The sequence below is a fragment of the Barbus barbus genome, assembly GCF_936440315.1.
Source record: "Barbus barbus genome assembly, chromosome: 11".
In the NCBI taxonomy this organism is placed as follows: domain Eukaryota; kingdom Metazoa; phylum Chordata; class Actinopteri; order Cypriniformes; family Cyprinidae; genus Barbus; species Barbus barbus.
The window spans coordinates 20,218,072-20,243,756 of NC_136739.1; the positions used below are offsets into that span (position 1 = coordinate 20,218,072).

Sequence of the window (25,685 nt, forward strand, 5' to 3'; positions counted from 1 at the left end):
AGTAGTGAACTCAATGTCATGTTCAAGAAAACAGTTTGAGATGACTTGAGCTTTGTGAAATGGTGCATTTTCCTGCTGGAATAGCCATCACAAGATGCACGCTGCAGACATAAAGGGATAGATATGGTCAGCAACAATACTTAGGTAGGCTGTGGCATTTAAACAATGCTCAATTGGTGCCAAGGGGCCCAAAGTGTGCCAGTAAAATATCCCTGACACCATTACACCACCACCACCAGCCTGAACCATTGATAAAAGGCAGCATGGATCCTTGCTTTCATGTTGCTTACGCCAAATTCTGACCCTGCCATCCGAATTTTGTATCAGAAATCAAGACTCATCAGACCAGATAACCTTTTATCAATCTAATAGTGAGCCGCATGCTCTGCTGTGTTTTACTGTTGCTTTTCTTTTAGCTTGAACCATTTTCATCCACAGAACTGCCACTCACTGAATATTTTCTCATCCTCTAACCCTAGATGGTTTTCTGTGCAATTCCCAGTAGATCAGCAGTTTCTGAAATACTCAGAAACCAGTCCGTCTGACACCAACAACCATGCTACATTCAAAGTCTGAAAAAACTTAAGTTTGAAATTGAGCAGATCGTACCAACCATGTCTACATGCCTAAATGCACTGTGCACTGAGTTGCTGCCAAGTGATTGGTTGAATAGATCTTTGCATTGACTAGCACTTGAACAGGTATACCCAATAAAGTAGCCGATAAGTGTAGATGATTTGCATGTTGAAAAACAGTAATATTTAGCTTTTTGTGTAGTACAGTACACGTTTTAAAATTCTTCCTTAATAACCTTGGTTCAAGAGACAGAGTGGTGTAGAAATGTTGAGATGTTTGCAGTGGATGATGCTGATGCGTTGAGCAAAAAGGAGATTGTGGGTTGTTTTCACACCTTTTTTTTCTGGTTTCTTTGAACTGTAAAAAGTTGACGACTACGTCCACACGAAGACGGGTTTCTCCGTATCCGATCTTTTTTTTTGCCTCAAATTCCGTAAACACGGAGTCGTCTCAGAAAATATCTGCGTCCACACGGAATCACTGAAACCGACTGAAAACGATGTAGTACACATGCCAGACCAATATGTGGCGCTGTAATTCTGCCACAGAGATACACAAAAAAACAGAGAAGAAGACTTGGACCATGTGCGTAAACCTTGCGCGCTGAATATAAACTAACACACAAAGCAGAAGATTTTGCTTTAATAAAACTAATGAGCTCAGTAGGTTCTGCAGCACGAACACAGGCACGTAGTCTGACATTGTTGTTGTTGTTGTCGCTGTTATGTGACGTAGCGGTGTCTGATTAGGGGCGAGACGTGGGCTGATGACGTCATCGTTTCAGAAAATATACGGATTCGCCGTCCACACGAAAACATGAAACCGGCGTTTTCAAATTTATCCACCCTGGGACCCGGTTTCAAAAATGATCGGTTTCACTCTTCGAAAACGCCGGTTTCGTGTGGACGAAACGCCTATACGGTAAAAAATGTATGCGTATACAGAGAAACCCGTCTTCCTGTGGACGGGGTCTAAGGCATTAAATAAAACATTTTTATTAACTTCAACTACTTATTTGGGAAAAACTTCCCTAAATCTTGTAAAGATAATTTAATTTAATTAACAAAAGTCGTTATTATGAGTGGAAATCTCTGGATTTTCTCTGAGCCCAAAGTTACTGAGTTATAGCCATAACTTTCCTCACGGGAAAGGGGAGGGTGGGGGTGGGTTGTGAGGGCCGCTGTAACCAGTGTCCATCCTCACGGGAAGGGGGGTGGGGGTGGGTGAGGATCAGTGAAACCCAGTGTCCATCATCACTGGAAGACCCACCAGAGAACCACATTGGACTAATGACCTTTGAAAAGGACTGATTTGTTGAGTTTCTGTCGCATGTTGTTGCTTTGTAAGCTAATTGTAGTCAATTTCGCTATGTGGTGTAGCCTTAGCTTAAAAAACAGGGAAACAACTAATGTCAACAGTGTATGGTGGTGGCTGTCTATGCCATACTGTGTTTCACTGATGTGCTCCCCGAGCGCAAACACATCCTCTGACCCGATCCTCTTCCGTACAATGTACATGACCTCCAGCTGTTTGATTGGCTGTGATCGTTTGAAACTCGCTGATGCCTGGCGAATGACCCACTCTGCTGCCCTGACGACCCTCACTGTTCCCTCTGAGGGAATCACCAGGCCTCCATTGTTTTTCAGAGACAGCAGGTGGTAACTCTGGTCCTTGATGGCAGATGCAGCATCTGTCACCAGGCTGGCACGGCAGACATCACAGGACAGCTTCTTCAGAGCCCTTCGCACAACAAATCCTGAAATTTGAGTTAGTATAATAACATTGTAACTTATAATAATAATAACAACAACAGCAATAATAATCAATAAGAATGGGGGAATTAAGGGGACAACTCTCTTTTTGAACTATGGTCAGATTATTTTCCCACCGATTTGACTATTGGCACTATCGGTTATAGGCCAAATCGACTTTCAGTCAGCCTTTACCTGAAATGTATACGAGAGCATTGTCCACAAGACCATTGAAGCGGACGGGAAGGTAACTGTGGTCATGTACCAATGCAGGAATGTCAGCAAATGGAGAGGGAAGATCTTCTTCTCCTCCTGCTGCAGAGGACATATCTACAGCTGACAGGCTTGTAGAGGTGTCGATAACCGCTGGTAGGGTCTCGGTCTCATCCTGTGCTGTAACATTGCCTCTGCATGGCTTCACAACTCCGCACCGGGCCATCAGCTTTCTAAATATATACTTAAACTGGCTGGCATTGGGGTTGTTATTCCAGCCACCTTAAAAAAAATACACGATATACAGGTATTATCAAACAATTCAGACTGTATCAGTGTAAATGCAGTATAAATTCTGCAAACGGATAGTAAAACACATTTTTCTAAATACTCAAAGTAGTTTGTGACACTTTCAAATAATGTATATGTCTTCAGAAAACATATTTTACCAGAAATGAAAAAACAAACAAAAAAAAACATATGGACTGACAAACTGAAAAATTATACAACAATGCAATAATACAACAATTTACTAAAACTTCGTATCACTTAGTGTTGCAGCTGGTAAATATAAATTATGAACCCTACCGGATGCTCTGATGGAGTTAAACAGGAGTTCCAAGTGGTCCTGGCTGAATCTGTAGGTCAGGACATATCGCTGGCCTTCAAGCAGCACAGGAACCATCGATATCAACGTGTCAATGTTTATGATGAAGCCCAGGACAGAGAGGTACCTTCAAAAGCAAATATTGTATTACTAAGATGATTCTGCGAAAACAGGACACAAGAAAGTAGGGATGCAAACTAACAGTATAAATTAAAAATAGTGAATGCTCCGAAAGCAGTTGGGCCTTCCCAACGTTCGAGCCTATGTTAAATCTGTAATCTATTTGTTTCTCAGCAAAAGCCACGATGAACGGTAACAAATAGGCTATAGCCTAGGCTATGTAGGCTAAAGAGTCATATCGTGGAGAGTTTGTTTCGTTTTGGAAAGTAGCCGTGTAATAAGCGGGATAATGTATAGAATGCCGGTCATTATTGGGAATAAGTCCCTCCGCTGTGTGTCGGGGTCCTGTTCACCCTGTCGGAACTTATTTTCCCAATAATGACCGGCATTCTATACATTATCCCTTACCTATATGCTGCTATCATTAGTTGTGACATTTCACTTGCAAATACTTACATCAGGCATCAAGTCCATTGGCAGGTTGTCTTCTAGTTGTCTTGAAGTTGTTGTGCTTCTTATTGCTACTGACTAAAATAAAGTAGTTTTGAGTGTCTAAAATGTGCTGTAATAAACAACAAATTATATACCTTGCAGAAACAAAAACAAATCACATTTAATCATGTGTATATTGATATATCAGTCTTATACACCTTAAATTATTTTTGGTCAGTGATACACATACCCTTTGAAGATGTGCTGGGAAGCTGAAAATGGATGGCACAACACCATCTTTAATCCGCACAGTCTGCCCGGTCCTGTCGAAGTCCTCGGTCTTGAAGTGCTCACTGCAGATGAGTGTCCTGTCAGTGGCAGCAAAACCGTCCCTTCTTAGGGCAACTTCCCACTTCCTCCTCCTCTCTCTGGATTTGGGAAACCTTAAAAAAAGTGAGAAATGTACTCAGATATATAAATTATTGTCAACATTTTAAATCCATCTTTCCATTTAAGGCCAAGGACACAAGTAAACACCTAGATTATCATATGTTGGGGGTAACTGTATGTAAGTATGTATGTATGTAATTCAAGAATAAGATAAACACACTAAAAACTATATTCAAACATTCAGTGATTATGTAAACAAAATATTCTAAACCTTGTGTCAACAACAATCTAGCAATACTATTATGTAATATGTACATACTTCCACTAAGTAACTAACGATTATCCTAAAAATAATTCATAATATTGTAATATCCTACAGGTGAAAGGTGATCCCTCGGGTTCTCGTTTCGAGACAACGGCGGTTACAGCAGCCATAGGCGGCACAAAAGTCTGGCATCTTGTCAGCAATTTCCTGTAGAAATCATAATGTAAGATGTTTTAACAAACCGACCAGACAGGAAATCATGTGTAAATTCAGTTAAATCATGTTTATAATGTGTGTATTATATTGAAAAGAAAGCGTAATTCTGCCTCGCCCCAAATTACTGGGTAACTTAGTAGCCTAGCTAGCCGTGATACACAACTAAACTGCACTATTAAGTCAGTTTTTTTTCGAGGAGAAAAGCTGCAATTTCAACATCTTCAAGCATCCAGAATTATAACCACGTTAATAATGTTTGTAAGAAAACAAACAGTTAGTAAATCCATCAAGATTTAAGCGAGATAAGAGTATTAACGTTTGTGCAGGCCACTTACCGTACCTCAGGTTACCTTCGTTTACCTCAGGTTCGACTGATCCCGCCAGAAAGCCAGCCTGTGGTAAGATGGCCGACCTGTGCGGACGCTCTAGACCTCGACGTAACACATCTAGTCATTATATATATATCTATGCTCTAGACCTCGACGTAACACATCTAGTCATTATATATATATCTATGGTTATAGCCATGTCAGTGAAAAAAAAAATTAAATCATGGTGGATACAATGGATGCAGCATCTGTAGTTGATATAAAATTTATTGAAATGAATGAAATTACTACTTTTTAAGTACAAGTAAGTTGCATGTATAAAATACAATAGTATTTTAATATTAGAATATACAATTAAATTGACATCTTTCTAAATTTAATTAAAAACAATTAAAAAGAGAAAAGTAGATACATCGACGGTTTGCTCTGACCAAAGTGATTTGAATGCACTTAAAGACATAGCTCCTCCCAAAATGAAAATTCTGTAATAATTTACTCACCCTCAAATTGTTCCAAACCTGTATGAATTTCTTTCTTTAGCTAAACATAAAAGAACATATTGATCTCATGACGAAAACTTACCTGCGGGAACTTTTTTGCAAGATGCTAAATATATACCGCCATGCAGAAATTTTGTGGCATATTCGATGTGAAATGTCCACTGAGTAGCGCTAAAAGACTGTTGTTTTTCCCCCGGAGCAGATGTTCGTATATATGGTAAATTTATGTGATGTTGGTTTTGTGCTGTAGGCCTACATGTCAGTCGGTTCTGATTTGAAATGTCAGTTGAGTGTATAACTCTAATGCTCCTCGACATTTAAAAATAACGTACCATCTGCACTGCACCTAAACCTACCCGATAGTATATGAACAAAAGTGAATTTGACGTAAAAACCTGTGACTTCAGAAAATACAGTTGAACCACTGGAGAAACATGGACTACTTTCATGAAGTTTTTGCTATACCTTTCTGGGCCTTTAAAGTGAACGTTGCTTAGGCTGTCAGTGAAGGGACAGAAACCTCTTGGATTTAATTTAAAATATCGCCAATTGTGTTCCGAGGATGAACAAACTTTTTAGGGGATTGAAACATGAGGGTGAGTAATTATTGGCAGAATTTTTGGGTGAACTATCCCTTTAATGTCATATTTATGACTTACCAACTCGTAAATACGAACTCTCCATGAGGTCTTGAACGCAGAATAAGTCTACAGATAACATAAAATATACACAACTTTTATGAATACATAACTATAAACAATTCTGGATGAAAATATTTGAATAAGTAAAGTGCTAATGGTAAGGTATGAGCAAATTGAGGGTAAACTCTTGAGCACAAAACATCTATAATGGTGGCAAAGATTAGACTGCAGCACACCAGCAGGAAGTTAGAGCTTGTGGTAAGGATGCTGTTGCTGACTTCACACAACTGGGTGTTGGGTTAGCTGGCGAAGAAAAAAAAAAACGTGTTTATCACAGTATCCAGATACTACAGTGATACCATTTTGTGGAAACAGAGAACTTTTGATGTCATTCACAGAGAGCCTGCAAGATAAAGTTGCTTGTTTGTGCCAGTGTTGTTAGAAATCCATTTCGAAATGTTCACATATTTCCCCTGACTGTGTTTTGCTTTTCTTGTTTTGGAAACACAGTTCCACAAAAGTTTGGTCAAGGTGGTCATGAGTAAAAGTTTCTACGCATGGGTTGGCAGCATTGCCATTGTTTGTCATGTGGTTATGAAAGGGAGATCATATCATCTTGTCAAATACATTCAGGAAATGACTGTTTAACTGATTGTTTTCTTTGGCACATTCTGTTTTGGCTTGCTCACGGGGGGGTTTGTAAAGTTTTGTAAAGCCACTTTGGAAATGTATTGTGAAAAGCAATTCCCATATACTGATCTGAATAAAGTAATATACAAATAAATTAAAAGTTATTTTGCTTGCCCTTTCCCAGAACATATCGTGACAGAAGAATCAACTAATGCAAAAGTGTTGACTGTAATAATTTGGGAAGTGATATGGAAAATGTTTTATGTAAAAGGTCTTCCCATGGAGCCATTTAAGAGCAAAGCAATGATGCAGATGTAATCCTTATATAGCTTATAAATAAGATATTGCAATAACAGAAATTTTACATTTCACGAAAGAACATTTAAAAAAACAAACTCACCCATTTTTCAGTTATTCTGAATAATAAAAATTTACATTTTCTTTTGTTTAGTTTATTTGCTTTGAACAGCCCCTAATTTCCACATTAATCCATCATGATTTTGGCCACAATAACTGGTATCCAAAGTTTGCTGTGTTTAGTCACAAGATGGCAGTAATGCTCCATTATTTCATTTTAGGATTCAGCAGAAGCCTAAAAGTATATTTAGTGTGAACATTGATTTACGCAGCTACATACCTATTCGAAACCCATTCATTTTAAGGCAGTCTTGATATAATTTCATAATTTTAATATCATAAATCATAAACATTGCATAGCTGTATAACTATACGATGTAGGCTATCGTTCTTTTCATATGTGCTTATAAAGCAAACTATAAAGTTAACCAGAGATTGTTTGGCATACTGAACTAATAGGAGGTGAAAATAGGATGGGGCTGACTTTAAAGGAATTGCTCACCAAAAATGTTCTGAAAATTTACTCACCCTTTGGTCATCCAAGATGTAGATGAGTTTGAAATTCAGCATTACATCACTTGCTCACCAGTAGATTATCTGCAGTGACTGGGTGCCATTGGAATGAGAGTCCAAACAGCAAATAAAAACATCATGGTAATACACAACAGGACTCCAGTCCATCAATTAATGTCTTGCGAAGTGACGAGCTGCGTTTTGGATGGCCTGAGGGTGAGTAAATTTTCAGCAAAGGTTCATTTTGTGGTGAATTATTCTTTTACAGTGGGGAAAAAATTATTTGATCCCCTGCTGATTGTGTACATTTGCCCACTGACAAAGAAATGATCAGTCTATAATTTGAATGGTAGGTTTATTTGAACAGTGAGAGACAGAATAACAACAACAAAATCCAGAAAAACGCATTAAAAAAAAGTTATGAATTGATTTGCGTTTTAATGAGTCAAATAAGTATTTGATCCCATCAAGCAGCAAGAATTCTGACTCCCAGGTGTCTTTTATACAAGTAAATAGCTGAGATTAGGAGCACTCTTTTAAAGGGAGTGCTCCTAATCTCAGTTTGTTACCTGTATAAAAGACACCTGTCCACAGAAGCAATCAATCAGATTCCAAACTCTCCACCATGGCCAAGAATAAAGAGCAGTCCAAGGATGTCAGGGACAAGATTGTAGACCTACACAAGGTTGTAATGGGCTACAAGACCATTGTCAAGCAGCTTGGTGAGAAGGTGACAACAGTTGGTGCAATTATTCGCAAATCAAAGAAACACAAAATAACTTTCAATCTCCCTCAGACTGGGGCTTCATGCAAGATCTCACCTCGTGGAGTTTCAATGATCATGAGAACGGTGAGGATTCAGCCCAGTACAAGGGAGGATCTTGTCTGATCTCAAGGCAGGAAAACAATTGGTAACACACTACGCCATGAAGGACTGAAATCCTGCAACGCCCGCAAGGTCCCCCTGCTCAAGAAAGCACATGTACAGGCCCGTCTGAAGTTTTCAGAGGAGAACTGGGTGAAAATGTTGTGGTCAGATGAGACCAAAATTGAGCTCTTTGGCATCAACTCAACTCGCTGTGTTTGGAGGAGGAGGAATGCTGCCTGTGACCCAAGAACACCATCCCCACCGTCAAACATGGAGGTGGAAACATTATGCTTTGGGGGTGTTTTTCTGCTAAGGGAACAGGACAACTGTACCGCATCAAAGGGATGATGGATGGGGCCATGTACCATCAGGGCCAGGGCATTGAAAATAGGTCGGGGATGGGTATTCCAGCATGACAATGACCCAAAACATACGGCCAAGGCAACAAAGGAGTGGCTCAAGAAGAAGCCCATTAAGGTCCTGGAGTGGCCTAGCCAGTCTCAAGACCTTAATCCCATAGAAAATCTGTGGAGGGAGCTGAAGGTTCGAGTTGCCAAACGTCAGCCTCGAAACCTTAATGATTTGGAGAGGATCTGCAAAGACGACTGGGACAAAATCCCTGTGTGCAAGGTGTGTGCAAACCTGGTGGCCAACTACAAGAAACGTCTGACCTCTGTGATTGCCAACAAGGGTTTTGCCACCATGTACTAAGTCATGTTTTGCGAAGGGGTCAAATATTTATTTGACTCATTAAAATGCAAATCAATTTATAACTTTTTTTGAAATGCGTTTTTCTGGATTTTTTTGTTGTTATTCTGTCTCTCACTGTTAAAATAAACCTACCATTCAAATTATAGACCGATCATTTCTTTGTCAGTGGGCAAACGTACAAAATCAGCAGGGGATCAAATAATTGTTTTCCCCACTTGTAATTTGACATTCTGATCTGTAGATATGATGCCTCTTTCAGGTTGTAGATATGTGCAGCACTACCAATAAATAATACGTAAATTATTTCATATAAACCATGTAGAAGTAAAACTACTTTATGGCCATTTTCATTTGGAACATGTCAATAAATTACTGATATCCTCATTGTTTTGTGTAAATGTGTGAGTGTTTTGAATAATTGAATAATTGTTCATACAAACCCCATGATTAAGTTTACTGCTTACATTTTTTTTCCAGTTTCATTCATTATGTGACCTAATTTTATATTGTTGCCACATAGCTCCAGGATGTTAGCAGCAGAACGCAGTTCCCCTTTTGCATATTAAATTTCTCGAATCCCTTTCACACATCAGATAACACAGGTCCCCGCATAGTAAGCGTCACTTTTGTCTTTCGAGATTCATTTGATTAAAGGATGTTGCTTTTCTTATCTCTGTGTATGAATTATAAATGCATTGTTAAAATGTGTTTAAGAGCATCTTTTCTTACATTACTACTACATTTAGTGTGTTCATATGTGTTTGTGTACATATAAAAAAATCATAATTTATTAATATATACACAATATATAATAAATAACTTTTGATACAGAAATTGTATACATGAGTTCAAAGTGCACAGTAGTTGTGTTAGTTAAAAGTTCCAACCAAGGCACCACAGCTTCCTCGAAAACATTAAGAAAGGATAATGTTCACGTGAGACAAAAGTTGAGAACTTCTTCATAAATGCCCACAGCACACAAAAATACGAAAATACTTTGTACCAACACCAAAACCAAGGTGGAGATTTATGAGAAGAATGTAATGGTGTGAGGCTCCATGCAATCATTGTGTTGCCCTAGACTTTAGTCGGGACAGACACTATATTGAATTTTACAAGAATAAAAAAGGAGTACTAAATGACATACTTTTCAAAACATTTTTGTGTTTTTGTCTACTGGAAAGGGTTTAATTGGAAAGATATTTTTTCAGCTGAACAATTGTAATGTTAACCACTTTACAATCTATTGAACACAATATACTTCTGTCCTTTACAGCCTTGTTTTCTTTCCTGTCAAACGTTAAAGGTATAGTTCACCCAAAAATGAAAATTCTGTCATTAAAGGGATCATCGGATGCCCATTCTCCACAAGTTGATATGATTCTTTAGGGTCTTAATGAAAAGTCTATAACATACTTTGGTTAAAATTTATCAATGGTAATGTAAAACAACACCCTCTTAACCTGTCAAAAACAGCTCTGTTCACAGCAAGCCGTTATGAGCTCCTCTCACCCCGCCCCTCTCTTCCATGGGGTGACGCGCAGTTCTCTGAGAGACTGTAAACTTTAGCTTCATTCATCTTGAAACTTGCTAACTAGCACATTATGAGGAAAAGCAATTTGCAAAATTAATAAAAAAAACTTATACTCACTTCTTCTGGAGGTGAAGCTGGATCACGAATGATTAGTCCGAACATAGACACATTTAGGTAGATCGGAGGATTCATTTCCTTCAAGTTGATCCACTGCATCTTCAGTGGCTCAGATGTCGGGAGTAAATGACGACTGCTGTGTTCATTATTACATCCAACAACAAAACACCTCAATCGCTTAGGAGACATTTTTGACCACAACCGCTCCGGGTTCGAAAGAATGGACTGATGACAGCTCACTTGGGGCGGGTCTAAGGTTAAACGCTATAGTGTCAATCGACAATCGTGGGAGGGGGCTTGGCTTGTATGACGTCACACAGCCAAGAATCTGAGAATTTCAGAAAGTGGTCATGATTTATCAATATTTAAAAAAACCACTGGGTGGATTTTTATCATTATAGGGTGGTTGTGTACACACACTTCCAATGCATATTTCAGTTCAAACAACATGTAAAAGTGAATTTTGCATCCGAAACCCCTTTAATTACTAAACCCGTAATGCCTTCGTTCTTATTTAGAACACAAATTAAAATATTTCTGCTGAAATCAGGGAGCTCTCTGACCTTCCATATAGGCAGCAATGTAACTGAAATGTTCCTAGGCTCAAAAACGTAGTAAGGACATCGGTCAAATAGTTATCGAATGCACACGCATGCATTGTACTCTCAATAATGCCAGAAGACGGTAACTCAGGGGAGAAGAATTGTTTAATAAAGAATTTTTGTTTTATGTGCGCACAAGATGTATTCTCGTAACTTCATAAAATTACGGTTGAACCACTGATGTCACATGGACTATTTTAAGGATGTCCTTGCTACCTTTCTGGACCTGGCAACATTTCAGTTGCATTGCTGTCTATGGAGGGTCAGAAAGCTCTAGGATTTCATCAAAAATATTTGTAGATTAAATACACATTAATTTGTGTTTCCGAAGATGAACGAAGGTCTAACTGGTTTGGAATGACATGAGGGTGAGTAATTAATGACAGAATTTTCATTTTTGAGTGAACTAACCCTTTAAGTTTGGCACTGACTAAAAGGTCTGTGACTTCCAAGCTAAATGGGGAAGTTCTGTAGTAGAATATCAGGCAGTATGTCTGTCATCACTGAAAGATATTTTAAACTCATTTAATCTAAATTAAGACAACCAGCCTAGATACTTCCACATTTTTAAAGGTCACAAGGAAAGAAAGACAAGATTTTGAGGCTAATTTGGGTTAAAAAAAAGTTTATTGTTTGGGTTACCGCCCCAAAATCCTCTCATAGTAGAAGAGGTTGAGGCATTCATTTCTGTATGCACTAAGATGAACTAATATGCGTGTTTAATTATGTGTAAAATCCAAAATAAACAACAACTCAAAAACTAGGGCAGGAAATGAGTGATGTAGCAACTAAAGTTTTTTTTTTTGTACCAGTTGAGGTGGGTTTATCTGAAACAGGTTGTACCTCAAAAAAAGATGGGCTTATTAAAAAAAAGAAGAAGAAAGTATCAGACTGGGGATTAAGGCAGTTTGGTGGACGTGTAGCAAACCACTATTACTCATTTCACTGATAAAAAGAACATTTGTGTAGAGAAATAGCAAAAAAAACATAGGGTTGAATTAAGGGTCAGAGCAGAATTAGGGTGGAAAATATTAATGAAAAATGAAATTATGTGACTTTATTGGTGCAATAAATAAACAAACAAACAAATACATAGGATTCATTTAATTATTTTAAATGGATCATATTTAGTGGATGGATCCAGTTAACTTCATTTGACTTTGATTTTTGTTGCCGTGAATGTCTTGTACCACATATTTTGGGAAAATAGAGAATGTTGGTGTGTGGTGAGGTTGAGAAAATGGCATATAATTTCCCCATTTAATGTTTTAGCTAGATAATGTGCATTTGTAATCATTGTTAAATTCAAATTATATTCTTTGAGTATATATTCTCTACAAAGACAATTTTACCACCCACATTATCTGCCACCTACATCCTTGTGTTTTGCTGTATGCTTGCCACGTTCTCCGCATTTTTTTATAGACACGTAGCTTCATGGAATACACAACAAAGTCTAGCAAACCACCTGTAGAGGTTAAAAAAGACACTTCATGTGCTTGTGGTTATGTTGATATCCTGTTCTGAATCTCAGGTGAAATTAAGCAGGAAAAAGAACACTACTGCCATGTGTGTGTTTAACACCCACGTGCTTCCATCAAACATGTGTTGCCGTGCGCTTTTTGGTCCCCGCTGCCCACACAGAAGAGTGTGACAGCGAAGTCATCGCCGTTTCGTAGTAACACCGTTTCAGTTGATATGTCTCATATGTCAGAGCTACAAAGAGTCAATCAAGTGGCATGACATTCTAAGAAACACTGAGATGTGATTTCTGGTTATAGATAAATGACTTCTAGTTGTGGTGTTTAGAATCTTGTTGTGCATTCCCAGGGGTTGATAACTAAATGGCAAATTAGGTAATCAAAAACGTTTTTCACACTTTTTTAGTGTTGCGTAGACTGCTGGAGATGATAAGTGAAATAAAACACAACAAGTTGTAAATTAACTCTTTAATTTTTATTCAGAGAAAGTTGTATAGCAAAATTGACAGCTATATTTAAGCTTTAAATTCCCAAATGGAAAATGTCGTTATGGGGTTGCTCGAAATGTTACATACATATTGTGAGCATCTTTAAAGCAAAGCACAGTATTTACAGAGCATTTTATGGAAATGTCAATAGGTGTCAACCTACATAATAACTCATTCTTACTCAGAATGGTATTTTAGCCTCCTTGACCTTTATGTGGGACTTTTCCAATTAATTATTTATTCTTAAATGAAAGCTCTGTCATCATTTACTCGCCTTCATGTCAAGCCCATAAGACTTCTGTTTATTTTCAGAACACAAATGAAGATATTAATGTTTAATTGGGAAAAGCCTAAATTAAAGCTGTTCATAAAATAAACCAATCGATTGAAGTGAAGTGACATAGTGCCAAGTATGGTGACCCATACTCAGAATTTGCGCTCTGCATTTAACCCATCCAACGTGCACACACACAGCAGTGAACACACACACACCGTGAACACACACCCGGAGCAGTGGGCAGCCATTTATGCTGCGGTGCCCGGGGAGCAGTTGGGGGTTCGGTGCCTTGCTCAAGGGCACCAGTCGTGGTATTGAGGGTGGAGAAAGTGCTGGACATTCACTCCCCCCACCTACTCCCCCCAGCCGGCCCGAGACTCGAACCCACAACCTTTGGATTACGAGTCCGACTCTCTAACCATTAGACCAATCTCTCAAATTTGATTAAAATATCTTAATTTGTGTTCTGAAGACGAACAAATTTCTTATGGGTTTGGAACAACATGAGGGTAAGTAAATGATGACAGAATTTTCCATTTTCACTTTAAGTTTCTGAATTTCATTTGTTGCCTACATGACCAAGTAAAAAAAAAGAAAATCCAATAGCAAATTAATCACAATCAGAAATATATTACACAAACAATTGAACATCAGTTATCAATGTGACAAATTCATGTTAGACTCATATTCAAATTCATAATGACCACAAAAAAGCAACATAATATCATTGATATATGTCAGATATCTTAATTTCACACAAAATGTGGTCAAAAATCCCCCCAAAAAACAGACTTAATCACCATCAGTGATAAGAAATTGTATGCCATTTGCTCAGAAATATAAGATATGAAACTCTTCACTCTACAGCTATCCAACCGCATTTTCACACGTGTGCAGACATTTCCTCTGCAGTTTGCACCATCATATTTTTCCTCACGTAATATTGTCCCTCATGTGTTACTACTACTGTTCTCCTGTATGCTCCTGGATGCTGAAATGGAAATGTAGCTCTTAAAAAGACTCATGACTCTCTGCTTGTACGTTTTGATGGCAAAAAAGTAAATAATAGGGTCAAGGCAGCTGTTAAAGTTCATCATGGCAACAGTTACCTGCAGAGACATTTTCAAAGTCTTTAAGTCCTCACAAGTGGGCACATTGTACAGCCGTCTCACTACAAACTGCATGATGTTGATGTGGTAGGGACTGAAACACACCACGAAGCTCAGCAGAATGAGCAGGATCATATTTTTGGCCCTGCTGTTGCTGCCAGACCTGTTGGTCACTGGGTTTTCCTTGGCTGTCTTGGAGAGCTTGCAGCTGACCCGACTGTAGCAGCACAGGATGAGTCCCAATGGAAAGCAAAACCCGATGATGCAAGCAAATAGGAGAACGAATGCCATCACGTGGCTATCAAAATTAGAGTACTCCATGCACGTTCGATGACTGGATCTGTATTCCATGGTCTTCGTCAAGAGCAGAGGGGACGTCTCAAGAAGCACCACCACCCATACCAGAATGCAGATACCTCGCACGACTTTGGTTTTCCTCAGTCTTTGACCCCTCTGACGGTGCAGCATGGCCAAGTAGCGATCTACACTGATGCAGGTCATGAAGCCGATGCTAGCGTAGGTATTGCAGTAGAAGATCATGGCAGTCAGCCGGCACAAGAAATCTCCAAAAGGCCAGTCGAAGCCTCGGATGTAGTAGGTGATCCTGCCAGGAAGAGCCAAGGTGAAGAGGGTGTCAGAGATGGCCAGGTTGATGATATATATCGTGGTGGAGTTCATCTTCTGCTTTTTCTGATAGGTGATGCAGAGGACCAGGCTGTTACCTGCCATGCTGATGACAAAAATCAGGCAATAGAAAATGGGAAAGATGATCCGAGCAGACTCCTTGTAGACGAAAACATCACAAGTCTGGTTTGTGGAGCTGCCATTCATTGGCATCGCCTGTTGTGAAGTTTGGTCTGTCATGTTTCTGAGACTGTTTGGGGAAATACAAAACTGTTAACAAGCCCGTTTAGGAGGAAATAAATTCCACAACATACCACAAAATGTTCAGTAAAATGAAATATTTAGATATATTGTTCTGGAAACTTTTGGAGCACAGTGTTTTGTGCTCCAAAAGATATATAATATCATTTGTGATCCAAAAGCTTGCACCTTAGTAAGTCAATAATTGTTTGATACTCACAGCTGGTTTGATAGTCTGTCTCTCTTTGAACTGTATAGTGATGTGACTGAGTTAGTAAGCGTTTTTGCTGAATTACTTCAGAAGAAACCCACCCCCTTAAACCTGATTGGTTAAGCTCAATCGTGGTTAGATGAGATATCCTGTAAGTCTCTGTTAGAGTGAAATAGTCATGAAAAACTTTTTTTTTTTCCTATTCAATGTCTTTTTTTATTTGTACTTTTCTGATTTAATTACTCTTACTTATATAGTTTTATTAAAACTATATTATGTAAATTATGTTTGCCATTAACACATTCCAAGAAATTCCAGCTAAAATATACGAAATGTTCCAGTGTTCCTGTTCACTGTAGTCTTAAATGTCAATGTATTCACTAATTTTTTCACTACTAACAGTCAGAAAAACATGCTACAATACCTGCGATAATAGCCTGCCTCTTTTTCTGGTTATTACAGCTCACGTACAACCGCAAGCTCTTATTTCTACAGCACTGACCCAGTTAACATGCCAACAAGCATGTTGAGGTTCTTTTGCAGGGCTTAACAACATCCTTTTTCAAAACCATCAGGATAAATGTAACACACCCCAGGCACGGGAAGCACACACATTGAAGACAGCTTTAAATGGAACAACAGAAGTCCATTTAAGCATGAAGTTTAACTGAAAATAAATTGTGCATGGTTGTGCAACTTGTATTTAGTATGAAAGCACAGGTAGTTTGCACTACCCAATGAGCTAGTCAGGCTTCTGATAGCATCTGTGGTTTATAACCACACTATATATCATCCTCATGTTCGATATATGGCAGCAGTTTCCCAATCACTTGGTTTTCTGTTGATGAAAGTAGTAAAAAAACAAAAAACACTGCCACTCATTTCACAATACTGACAAATGTGAAGGAATGTGCGAGAGATGTTTGCTTAAAGATATCCCTGCGGTCTTTATCTTGCACAGAGCTTGGCACTATATGCACTTTTACATAATCTTTGAACATAACAGCAACTGCTGTGCAACTTGCTACAGATTATATTAACACATTTGCTTTATCATTATAGATATTCATAAGACTCGTTTTTTTTAATACGTCACAACAGGGATCAGTTCATTAACAATTCTAATGCATGAACGGTATTATAAACTAATAATGGCCAATACTTTATTAATCTTGTTTAATGATTAGATAAGCATGTTAGAGCAGGTATTAAGATTGTTATATACTTTCTGTGGCCTTTGAGGCAGTATCGCAAAAATAATGATTGTTTCCAAATGTGTTTCCCAGAACACTTTTCTAATTGTTTTAATAAATAGGTAGTCTCAGTCAAAATTCATGACATTAGTACAGCAAAAAGACATGTCAGGCTGCCGACACAAACAATGTGCCACAAAACCACAGCGTTCACACTTTTCAGGGGAAATCTGCCTACAAATGGCTTGTATGCAGAGACAACCTATATATTTAGCTGAGACAGTAGAAAGCACAGTAACACTGAAAATGTGTACACTATATATACATCATTTTAAAACAGAAGAGCTTTGCAACCATCAGTAAATCATGAATTGTAAGTTGTAGCTGGTTTTTACACTGCAATTGAAGTAAATGGTTTTCGAGAGCAGCGAAAGGTCACTAACCAGTCGCTTACAGTTATGATACAATTCACACAAGTCACAACACCAGTTCCTCGTGTGGACAGCATCTCAGATAATAGCATACTGTAGGTCAGTAGATTTAACGCTTCAGTATAATCACTGCAAAAAGGCTTATCTTACTTAGTATTTTTGTCTTGTTTCTAGTCAAAATATCTAAACATTCTTAAATTAAGTTGCATTTACTAGATAAGCAAAATGGCACAAGATAATTTGTCTTATTTCCAGGGAAGAAATAAAAAATAAATGAAGTGCATTTTGCTTAAAACAGGTAAAATTATCTGCCTGAGGGGTAAGTAAAATATTCAAGTGTACTCTTATACACGACTTAATGCGCAATCAGCGTTGGCCTTTGCCTTCTGTACCTTTTCCTGCCTTTCAGTGTATGTGCACAATTCAAGCACAATTGTCTGATTAGACTAATGCTAGACTGAGGTACACATGCATTATCTGATTAAGCAAATAAATAAAGAATAATAATAAAAACACACCCAGTCCGATTAAAGCGTTTACATGACACGACATGTTATTAGTTAGTCTGACTGCAAATTGCTTGTAATGTAGTGTGACAGTTATTTTACCACTTTGGAATCTTGCCCAGTGAATGTAGGAAATTTCGAGGTGAAGCTCACAAAGGACAGTTTACCTGTGTAATATACAGTGGTTGGCAGTGATGGCACTGGCAAATGACAGAAAGTGTTTTTAGATGCCGAAAGTGATGACAGCGTGAGACACATGAAAGTCAGTTCTTAGGAGTCTGACCTTTTTCTGTTTGATCAGAAATGGGAGGGAGGTTCGGATGAAAATTATTTGGAGGGAATTATGCATTTTAACTACAACATCAAGTAAAACTGAATGAAGGCAGTCACCGAATGAAGGCTGTTTACACCAAATTTCAAATCACTTTGAGCTTGCAATTGATTTTTCTCTTGAAAAAGGCATCGATGTACTACTTTTCTTTTCACCTGAACAGGATTTCAAATGTAGGTTTGCAGAAACCACACTAAGCAATTAAGAAAGTTCATTATTTAAGTCACTGTTATTCATTCATGACAAAATGTGACTTTGCTCATAAAATGCTCCATAAAATGTGACCTGTAATCCTCCACATTTCGATTTGGGTATTACGTCACATTTTATGCAGTTATCAGGGGAATGGTCTCAATCATCCACACAGGGGTCCAGCACCTAAGACACAGATGACAGTAATTATTAATGGATGTGAAAATGCCATGCCAAATGCCATGGCTACCAGGTGCAGCCTTTGTGCACGTTATTGATAGCAGTTCGTTTAGCCAGTTTAATAATGTGCATGCAACACTAAAGATTAAGACTACAGAAATTTCCTCACTGCTTAATATACTGTGATATAAAGCAGTCCTTTCTTTTTAACAGAAATAAAACCGGTTCATTCTTTCCCTGACCACTAGAGGGAACCAAATTCTAGCAAATCCACTAAAAGGAGTAACTGTCTGGTAAATCCATAAATGCACAAGTTGAATACCAAATATACAGTACAATACCATCTCATAAAAATACACAGATAATATATATATATATATATATATATATATATATATATATATATATATATATATATATATATATATATATATATATGAGTATGCAGCGATAAAGATATTAAGATTTTTACATGAATGGGGTACACTAGTTAAATTTCTCATCTGCATTACTTTATCCTCAACATGTTTTAGAAGCTAACATTAAGTGAACTGATTTGACCAAGTACAACTTGTTCCTGGATCAACATCCTTGTTGATCCTGGAACAACATCCCAATCAACCAATCAGATTTGAAGGATAAATTTACATGAAATGCCTGTTTTAGGGTTACAACAAGGGTTAAGTGCTTCTGCACCGTTGTTATTCAGTTATCATTTCCCTCTGATTTTTGGGGATAAATTATGGGTAGGGTTAGGTCTATGTTTTTGGACAGTAATGTTGTTCCAGGATCAGCAAAAGATGTCTGATTTGGCATGTTTACCAATCTTTGGCTCCCTAAACTGTAATACAAACATTCAGTTTTCCTAGTGTTTTGTTGCTAAATTCAAATTAGCTGATTGATTTAAGCATGCAGATTATCAAATTCAATTAACAGATCTGATTTATCAGTAAAAGTTTACTGAGACACAGAAGAATTTTACTGTTTACACTTTATAAGAGCTGGTGAGAGACCAAATTGTCAGGTTAAGATAAAGGTGCAGATTAAAAATGTTTTTCAGTAGGCTACATGTAAATAAATGATTTGTACTTTTGAAAAATGTGTTGAAAACCATGAGATGAATACTGAAGTCATAGCAGTCAAATATAAGCTCTTTTTTATTCTGCCTAGAGCAGGTCGTCTCGTGGGGGCTGACATGTTGAGATCACATGACCAGCCGGATACAACGGACTTTACCTTGGTAAACCCCCTATTATTGGACACTTTCACCATGCAGCTTTAAGGTAACTAATCTATACTTCTAATGTAATGTTGTTCACACATATAGCCTGACGTGACCCATTTAGATTTGAGTCTCGGCCCACCCGGGGTAATTATGATATATCTTTATCTATCTCTCATGCAACTGTTCTTTTGATCTTCGACTGTGAATTCATCCAGGCTGAATGATAATGATATGCTGAAATATCACTTTTTAGAGGCTCTCTGGTTGTGTGAAGAAGAAAAGAACGACTATGGCGGGCTTTGAAGCTGCCCTGCCCCTTTCAGAGCCGTCATCTCTCCCGCCAGCCCTTTGTTGGTGGCGATGCTGGTTCTTTGTCAGCGGTCTCATGTGGCTTGTGTCCATTCCCATCATCACCAATTACACGTGCCTTTCTCGGACGCACATCTCTGGCGGTGTCACTCATTTACACTTGCGTGAAGACGTCCTGCGTATCTTTAGCTGCTTGTCAAATTTAGCACTCCGTTTAGCTGCCTCCTCTCTTACAGGAACCGACACTCAGAGAGCATTTTAGAAAGGAAACAAATGTGTAAATAACACATACACGAAGACGGTGAGAGGTGGTAAAAGTGCCCTGTGTATGTTTGCGTGTTTGAGTGCGGATAAAGGCCGCGGGCCCTGCGTCGCTGTGTTTTAGACTGACAGTGTCTGTCAGGCCTGGCTCTGGGCTGTGTGTAGAGTAAAGGCAGGTCTGCGCTTCTCAATTGCACTCAGCGGGGGACAAGTGCTCGGCTCTCAGGGACGCCACAGCCAGCTGGCTTCACATAGATGAGCCGTGCCCCGACTGTCTGCCCTGCAGTGTGTGTGTGTGTGTGTGTAAGAGAGAGAGAGAGAAAAACACTTGAGAGGGAAATAGAGAGCATTTTCCCTATTTATGTGGGGGGAAAAACTGTTTGATTTTTCCATTTTGTGTTGTATAAAGTAGTTTTCTAAATCTTTTGTAGGAACTAAAAATGTGACAGGAGCAGATTTATTTTGGAGAGATCCTGAAGCTGTTTACTTTGGTTTTGGTAGGTGGTTTCACAAAGTGTCGGTGGTTTCACAGCACATTCCATGGATATGGTCCACTCTCGTGACTTTCATTGAAAGCATTGAAGTCACAAATTCCATCTTTTGGGTTGTGAGAGCTATTATTTATACATGCTTTACTTTCTTTTGTGCATTTAACAGTTAAGATCATATAGCATACAGCAGTATCATAATGTGACATCTATTGAGGTATTTAGTTCATAGTAAAATTCATTTGGATTGAATACAGGTACCTTTTTTTGAACGTGTTTTTAACCAACTTAACATTTAAAAAACGTTGTAATTGAGCTGCATTTAAAAAAATATAATTTGAAAATATATCTACATTGACTAAATAAACAACAGACAATATTTTGCATAATATGTCTGTGTGATAAATGTAAGAGTTTATCTTGCTGTGGGTTGTGGTAGGCTGACCAAAATCTAACAAATACGTGTTTTTTTCTCTTTCCCCATCACATTCAGCATGTACTGCATACCAAAAGTTGGTCCCAAACTAACTATAGCCCCTACTGAGTGACAGCTTAATTTAGGCAGCATTTGAATTGCTGTTACTTAGAAACCTAAAAACACATATTTTTAACCTATTTTTAATGTAGCATTTTTCTATTCAGTTTGTATGTTTATTTAATATTTATTGTTAAATGTACAAAACATATTTTTTAAAGAGCTGCAGGTCCTATTTTGTACTCATGATAAAAAAAAGTGCCTCACACCAACAATATGAACACCAAATTCAAACATCATTGAATCCTAATATTCAAATTCCTTAATGTTGAATTAAGCAGTGAAGTCATTTTCTTTTAATTTGATCCTTGAACTACAACTAGTCTATGATTTTGTGTGGGGAAAAAAATGCATCCTAAAAGTATGTATCTAGGTTCAACATCCAGAAGCCATGTTTAACTTTCATTTAAATAATTTAAGACTCGCCTTCATGTAGTCACATTTACAGGCAATTCTTTGATATTTTTTAAATATGTAACTTCTCCTTTTACCCAAATTACCTTGTTTACATGGTCTTGATATCAGTGTCAGTGAAATTTTTCTGTCCTTTTTCATTTCCTTTTTTTTTCAAGTTAGTTTAGTTATAAAATCTACGCTAATTTTGTAAACTATAAAACCAAAACCTGATCTCCAATACCGCTGATCTGACTGTTAAAAAGCCTCTGAGTAGTTTACCATTACTAACAGGATCCAATTTGATTTTCATGAAATAAATATCAAACGAATATGTAAGGAATCAATATTGATGCAGTTCTGTGTTTGAAGATGTTGCCTTTGTACTTGTCCTGTATGGTATAGCCTATTTTCAGGTCATCTGAGGCAAAGCCCATATTTTGGATGTCAATTTGGCTGTTTTCATATTGTTTTATTCACAGAGAGTGGACTAATTATTCCAGTGGGGCTGCGCTGCGGCTAACGGAGTGACAGTTGGCGTTATCGGAGTGATCAGTCTGCTTCTAAGCCTCTGCTTTAGCCATTTGACATATATTAACAGTAATTGGTGCCACAGCCACAATGATGTTTTGTAAACCTTATACTATTTTCCAGGAGGATGGCCAAGAGGAATGCAGAGTGGAGGCTGGTCCGTAAAAGAAGCCTTCAAAACCACAGAAATACACTTTTCATCATGAACTTCTATGAAAACTTGTCCTCCTGCCTAAAGGTTGGTCACACACAAAAACAAACAAGGTGGATGCAAGTTTTGCAAGCATCCATCTCTAACCTGTCAAAAATTGCACCAGCAATTGCTGTTGTAATACTGCAAAGAGAGCTGTATTCAGTTGAATAATGCTGGATTTATCTATTCCAGTGGTTTCTCAACTGGTGGGTCATGACCCAAAAATGGGCCATAGGCGTTCTCTGACAGTCATACACAATAATGCTAAATGCACACCATAAAATGCAACCACAGCTACTGTAGGACAGCAAAATTAATATAGGAGAAAATACTTACCAATTTTTTTATTTTAGGATATTTATTTATTTATTTAGGTCAAGGCTGCGTATCCAATAAACTCTCAACTTAAGGTAAAAGAAATTAAATCCAGACTTTTCATATGCATTTTAAGTTATGAGAATAATCCTTTTTTTATTTATTTATTTTTTATTTTTGTTTACTTAACAATTACAATACACAATTTTGGTGCTGTGTTGGGTCACCACTTGCTGTCAATTTTATCATTTTATTCTAGATGAAAATTTCTATACTGATTGTGGTCAGAAAAAAAGACCACTGTATATTTTCAACAAAAGCAAAACTGAGTTCTTAGTCAGCATTTCCCGCCCTCATGTAGGCCTATATGTACAGGGCATATTAGGTCAACATTAGCAACACTGTACAGATGTGACTGGGCCTCTTAAGGCTTGCGTGCAAATGCTCTCCCCTTTTGTTTGTGTGTTTATTTTTTGTGAAACGCACGTAATGTACTCTGAGGTTATTTAATAGTGAAGAGAGGAGTTCCGTGGACTCCAGCAGGTTCTGCAGCTGCCAGATTGTACAAGCGTACGCAGTGGAGAGATGTGTGGTGACAGCACGCTGCTCATTAAACCAAATCAGCATCAGGGGGGTGACAACTGGACGACTCGAGCCTCGTCCGGTCACTCGGCCACTCTTTGTGGTCTCCTTGCTGGTATCAGGTCAACAGCGGGCATGGGTTGTACTCTCCGGGCTGTGCTGGTGATATCTATTTCAATCCACTTCACCACCTGACACGCAGAATTCCACATGTGCCAGGGCGCTTTCAGCACGGTCTTTTGTTGCAGCATCTCCCTCGTCTAGATTGCTTAGCCTCCGACGGGCTCGCTCCGAGCCATAGCGAGTCTCATTTGCGGAGGCTCAGACACTGAGGTAACAGATGTTTGTTGGTAGTTTATATAATTCTGTCCGTCTCGGAAGTAATGTGTAATCCCTGTTAGGCTTTGTGGGCCTTTACAGTTTAATGACAGTGTTTCAGTAACTTCAAAAAAGAATGCAAATACTTTTGTTGTACTTTGTGTGTGTGAAAGTGCTTTATGAATTCAATAAAACAAAGCTTATATCTTACATTGTGTGCTAATCAGATGAAACGTCATAAAGTAATGACAAATGAAAAGTTCTTATAAATGTCATAATTTCCCATGAGGCATCAATTCAGGTGGTTCTGCCCATTGTAGAATCTTATTGGTGCCTGTCCCAATACCCGCTTGCGGTCTTTTCACTTGTCCACTTGTCTGCTTTCATGACTTATTTCCGGTATTTGGCCCAAGTGTTCAAGTGGGCTGAAAAGACCTTAAGTGTGTGAAGAACATTTGATTACATGATGAGACAAACTTACAACCTAGCGTTGTTAAAATGTAAGCTTTATTTGTACATTTTGATTTTCAATCATTTTCGGATAGTAATAAAAATATTTTTTTTTACAAAATGTACATCATTTTCTCTGCACTAAATAAAATGTAAAACACTTTAAGTTTTACTACCAAATTTTTTCAGTGTGGATTTGAGAAAAAATAGCAACAACTTCATTGTCATTCCTCTTGACTAAAGCCCTTCCAAGTAACATCATCTGAGGTTTTACCACATGGTGTTGTGTTTTATATTATAAACAGGCTTTGAAATGTAACATTTTTCTGTATGCTGATATTGGAATGAGACTAAACCAGTACCTCATGTTAAAATAAACAGTGTTAATTTTTGTAGGTTTTGTAGGTTGTTCGCTTTGCTGTTTCTGTGTTTGGGATAGCATACCGCTACCGTACTCCTCATATTATTTCTGCAATATGATGTTTGTTCTGTGTGCAAAATTCAAATTTTATGCATGCGAGGAAACATGCCCCACTGCCAAGCCAACTTCTGCTTTCTTATTCAATCTTTTGACATCTCTTGTAAGACATATCAGCAAACGAGACATATGGAGGACTACTAACCTCGGCTACACAAGCGTTTTGTTACACAGAAACAATTCATTTGAAATAAACACAAACAAACTGTTATTCTTCTAAAACAAAAGCATATAAACATGTCAATGTCACACTCATAAAATAAGAGTTTTGTCATATCCTCCCTTAATTCTCTCCGCTTGCTTTTTTGTATATTATATATCCACATAAAAGCAGGTCATGTGACAAATTGGGTCTAATGATTGTCGTTAAATGTGCATGGAAACATTTGCCAAAATGTGCAGTATGCAGTGTACAAAAACACTGAATCTCACAATGCAGTGCTCAAATTGACCGTCCATTTTCACTGTAACAAATGAACTTTAAATATAATACCAGCCAAAATCTGCTTCTTGGCTTTTGCCTTTTGAATATGTAGCCATTATACAAGTTAATTGTGAAGTTAGCAGTACCGTATTCTATTTCATTCCAGACCTCTGTTTGTTAGTGGACTCACCCTTTTGCAATGTGTGGACACTCAGTGGCATTGATTGGAATGAGAGAAAATGGGAAGAAAATAAATGGTGCCAGATTAAACCCCATCTGCTAAACTGCTAAAATTTTCTGAAGGGCAAATAGTAAGTGTTGGTGTACATTTTTAACGCCTTGTCAAACTTCTGCCTCCTGAACAGCCCTCAGTGGTGAAAAATGGAAAACAAATGTTCTACTGACAGCTTTCCTATGCCCAGGGTGGGAGGATATTTATATCAAAAAGGTGCGAACATAAAGAGCTTTATAGACCGGCTAGTCAGTGCTGAGGGTGTATGAGGGGCTCAAGCAAATTTGGTACCTTAAGCACTTTAAAGTGTTAATTA

General features: G+C 38.0%; 1 protein-coding gene across 1 annotated transcript; it reads right to left on the reverse strand.

Annotated features, from left to right (window-relative positions):
- Nucleotides 1–13,310: 13,310 nt before the first annotated feature.
- Nucleotides 13,311–15,853, reverse strand: LOC306876808 (G-protein coupled receptor 183-like). Its single transcript, XM_079428218.1, has 2 exons — nt 15,812–15,853; nt 13,311–15,601 (listed from the first exon to the last, which is right to left on the reverse strand). Exon 2 carries the CDS (start codon nt 15,589–15,591, stop codon nt 14,569–14,571), a length of 1,023 nt encoding a protein of 340 aa, XP_079284344.1. The 5' UTR covers nt 15,592–15,601; nt 15,812–15,853; the 3' UTR covers nt 13,311–14,568.
- Nucleotides 15,854–25,685: the final 9,832 nt, after the last annotated feature.

What these genes read in the sequence shown, in the direction of transcription:
- LOC306876808 (XM_079428218.1), bottom strand. Translation starts at nt 15,591, where the DNA reads ATGACAGACCAAACTTCACAACAGGCGATGCCAATGAATGGCAGCTCC.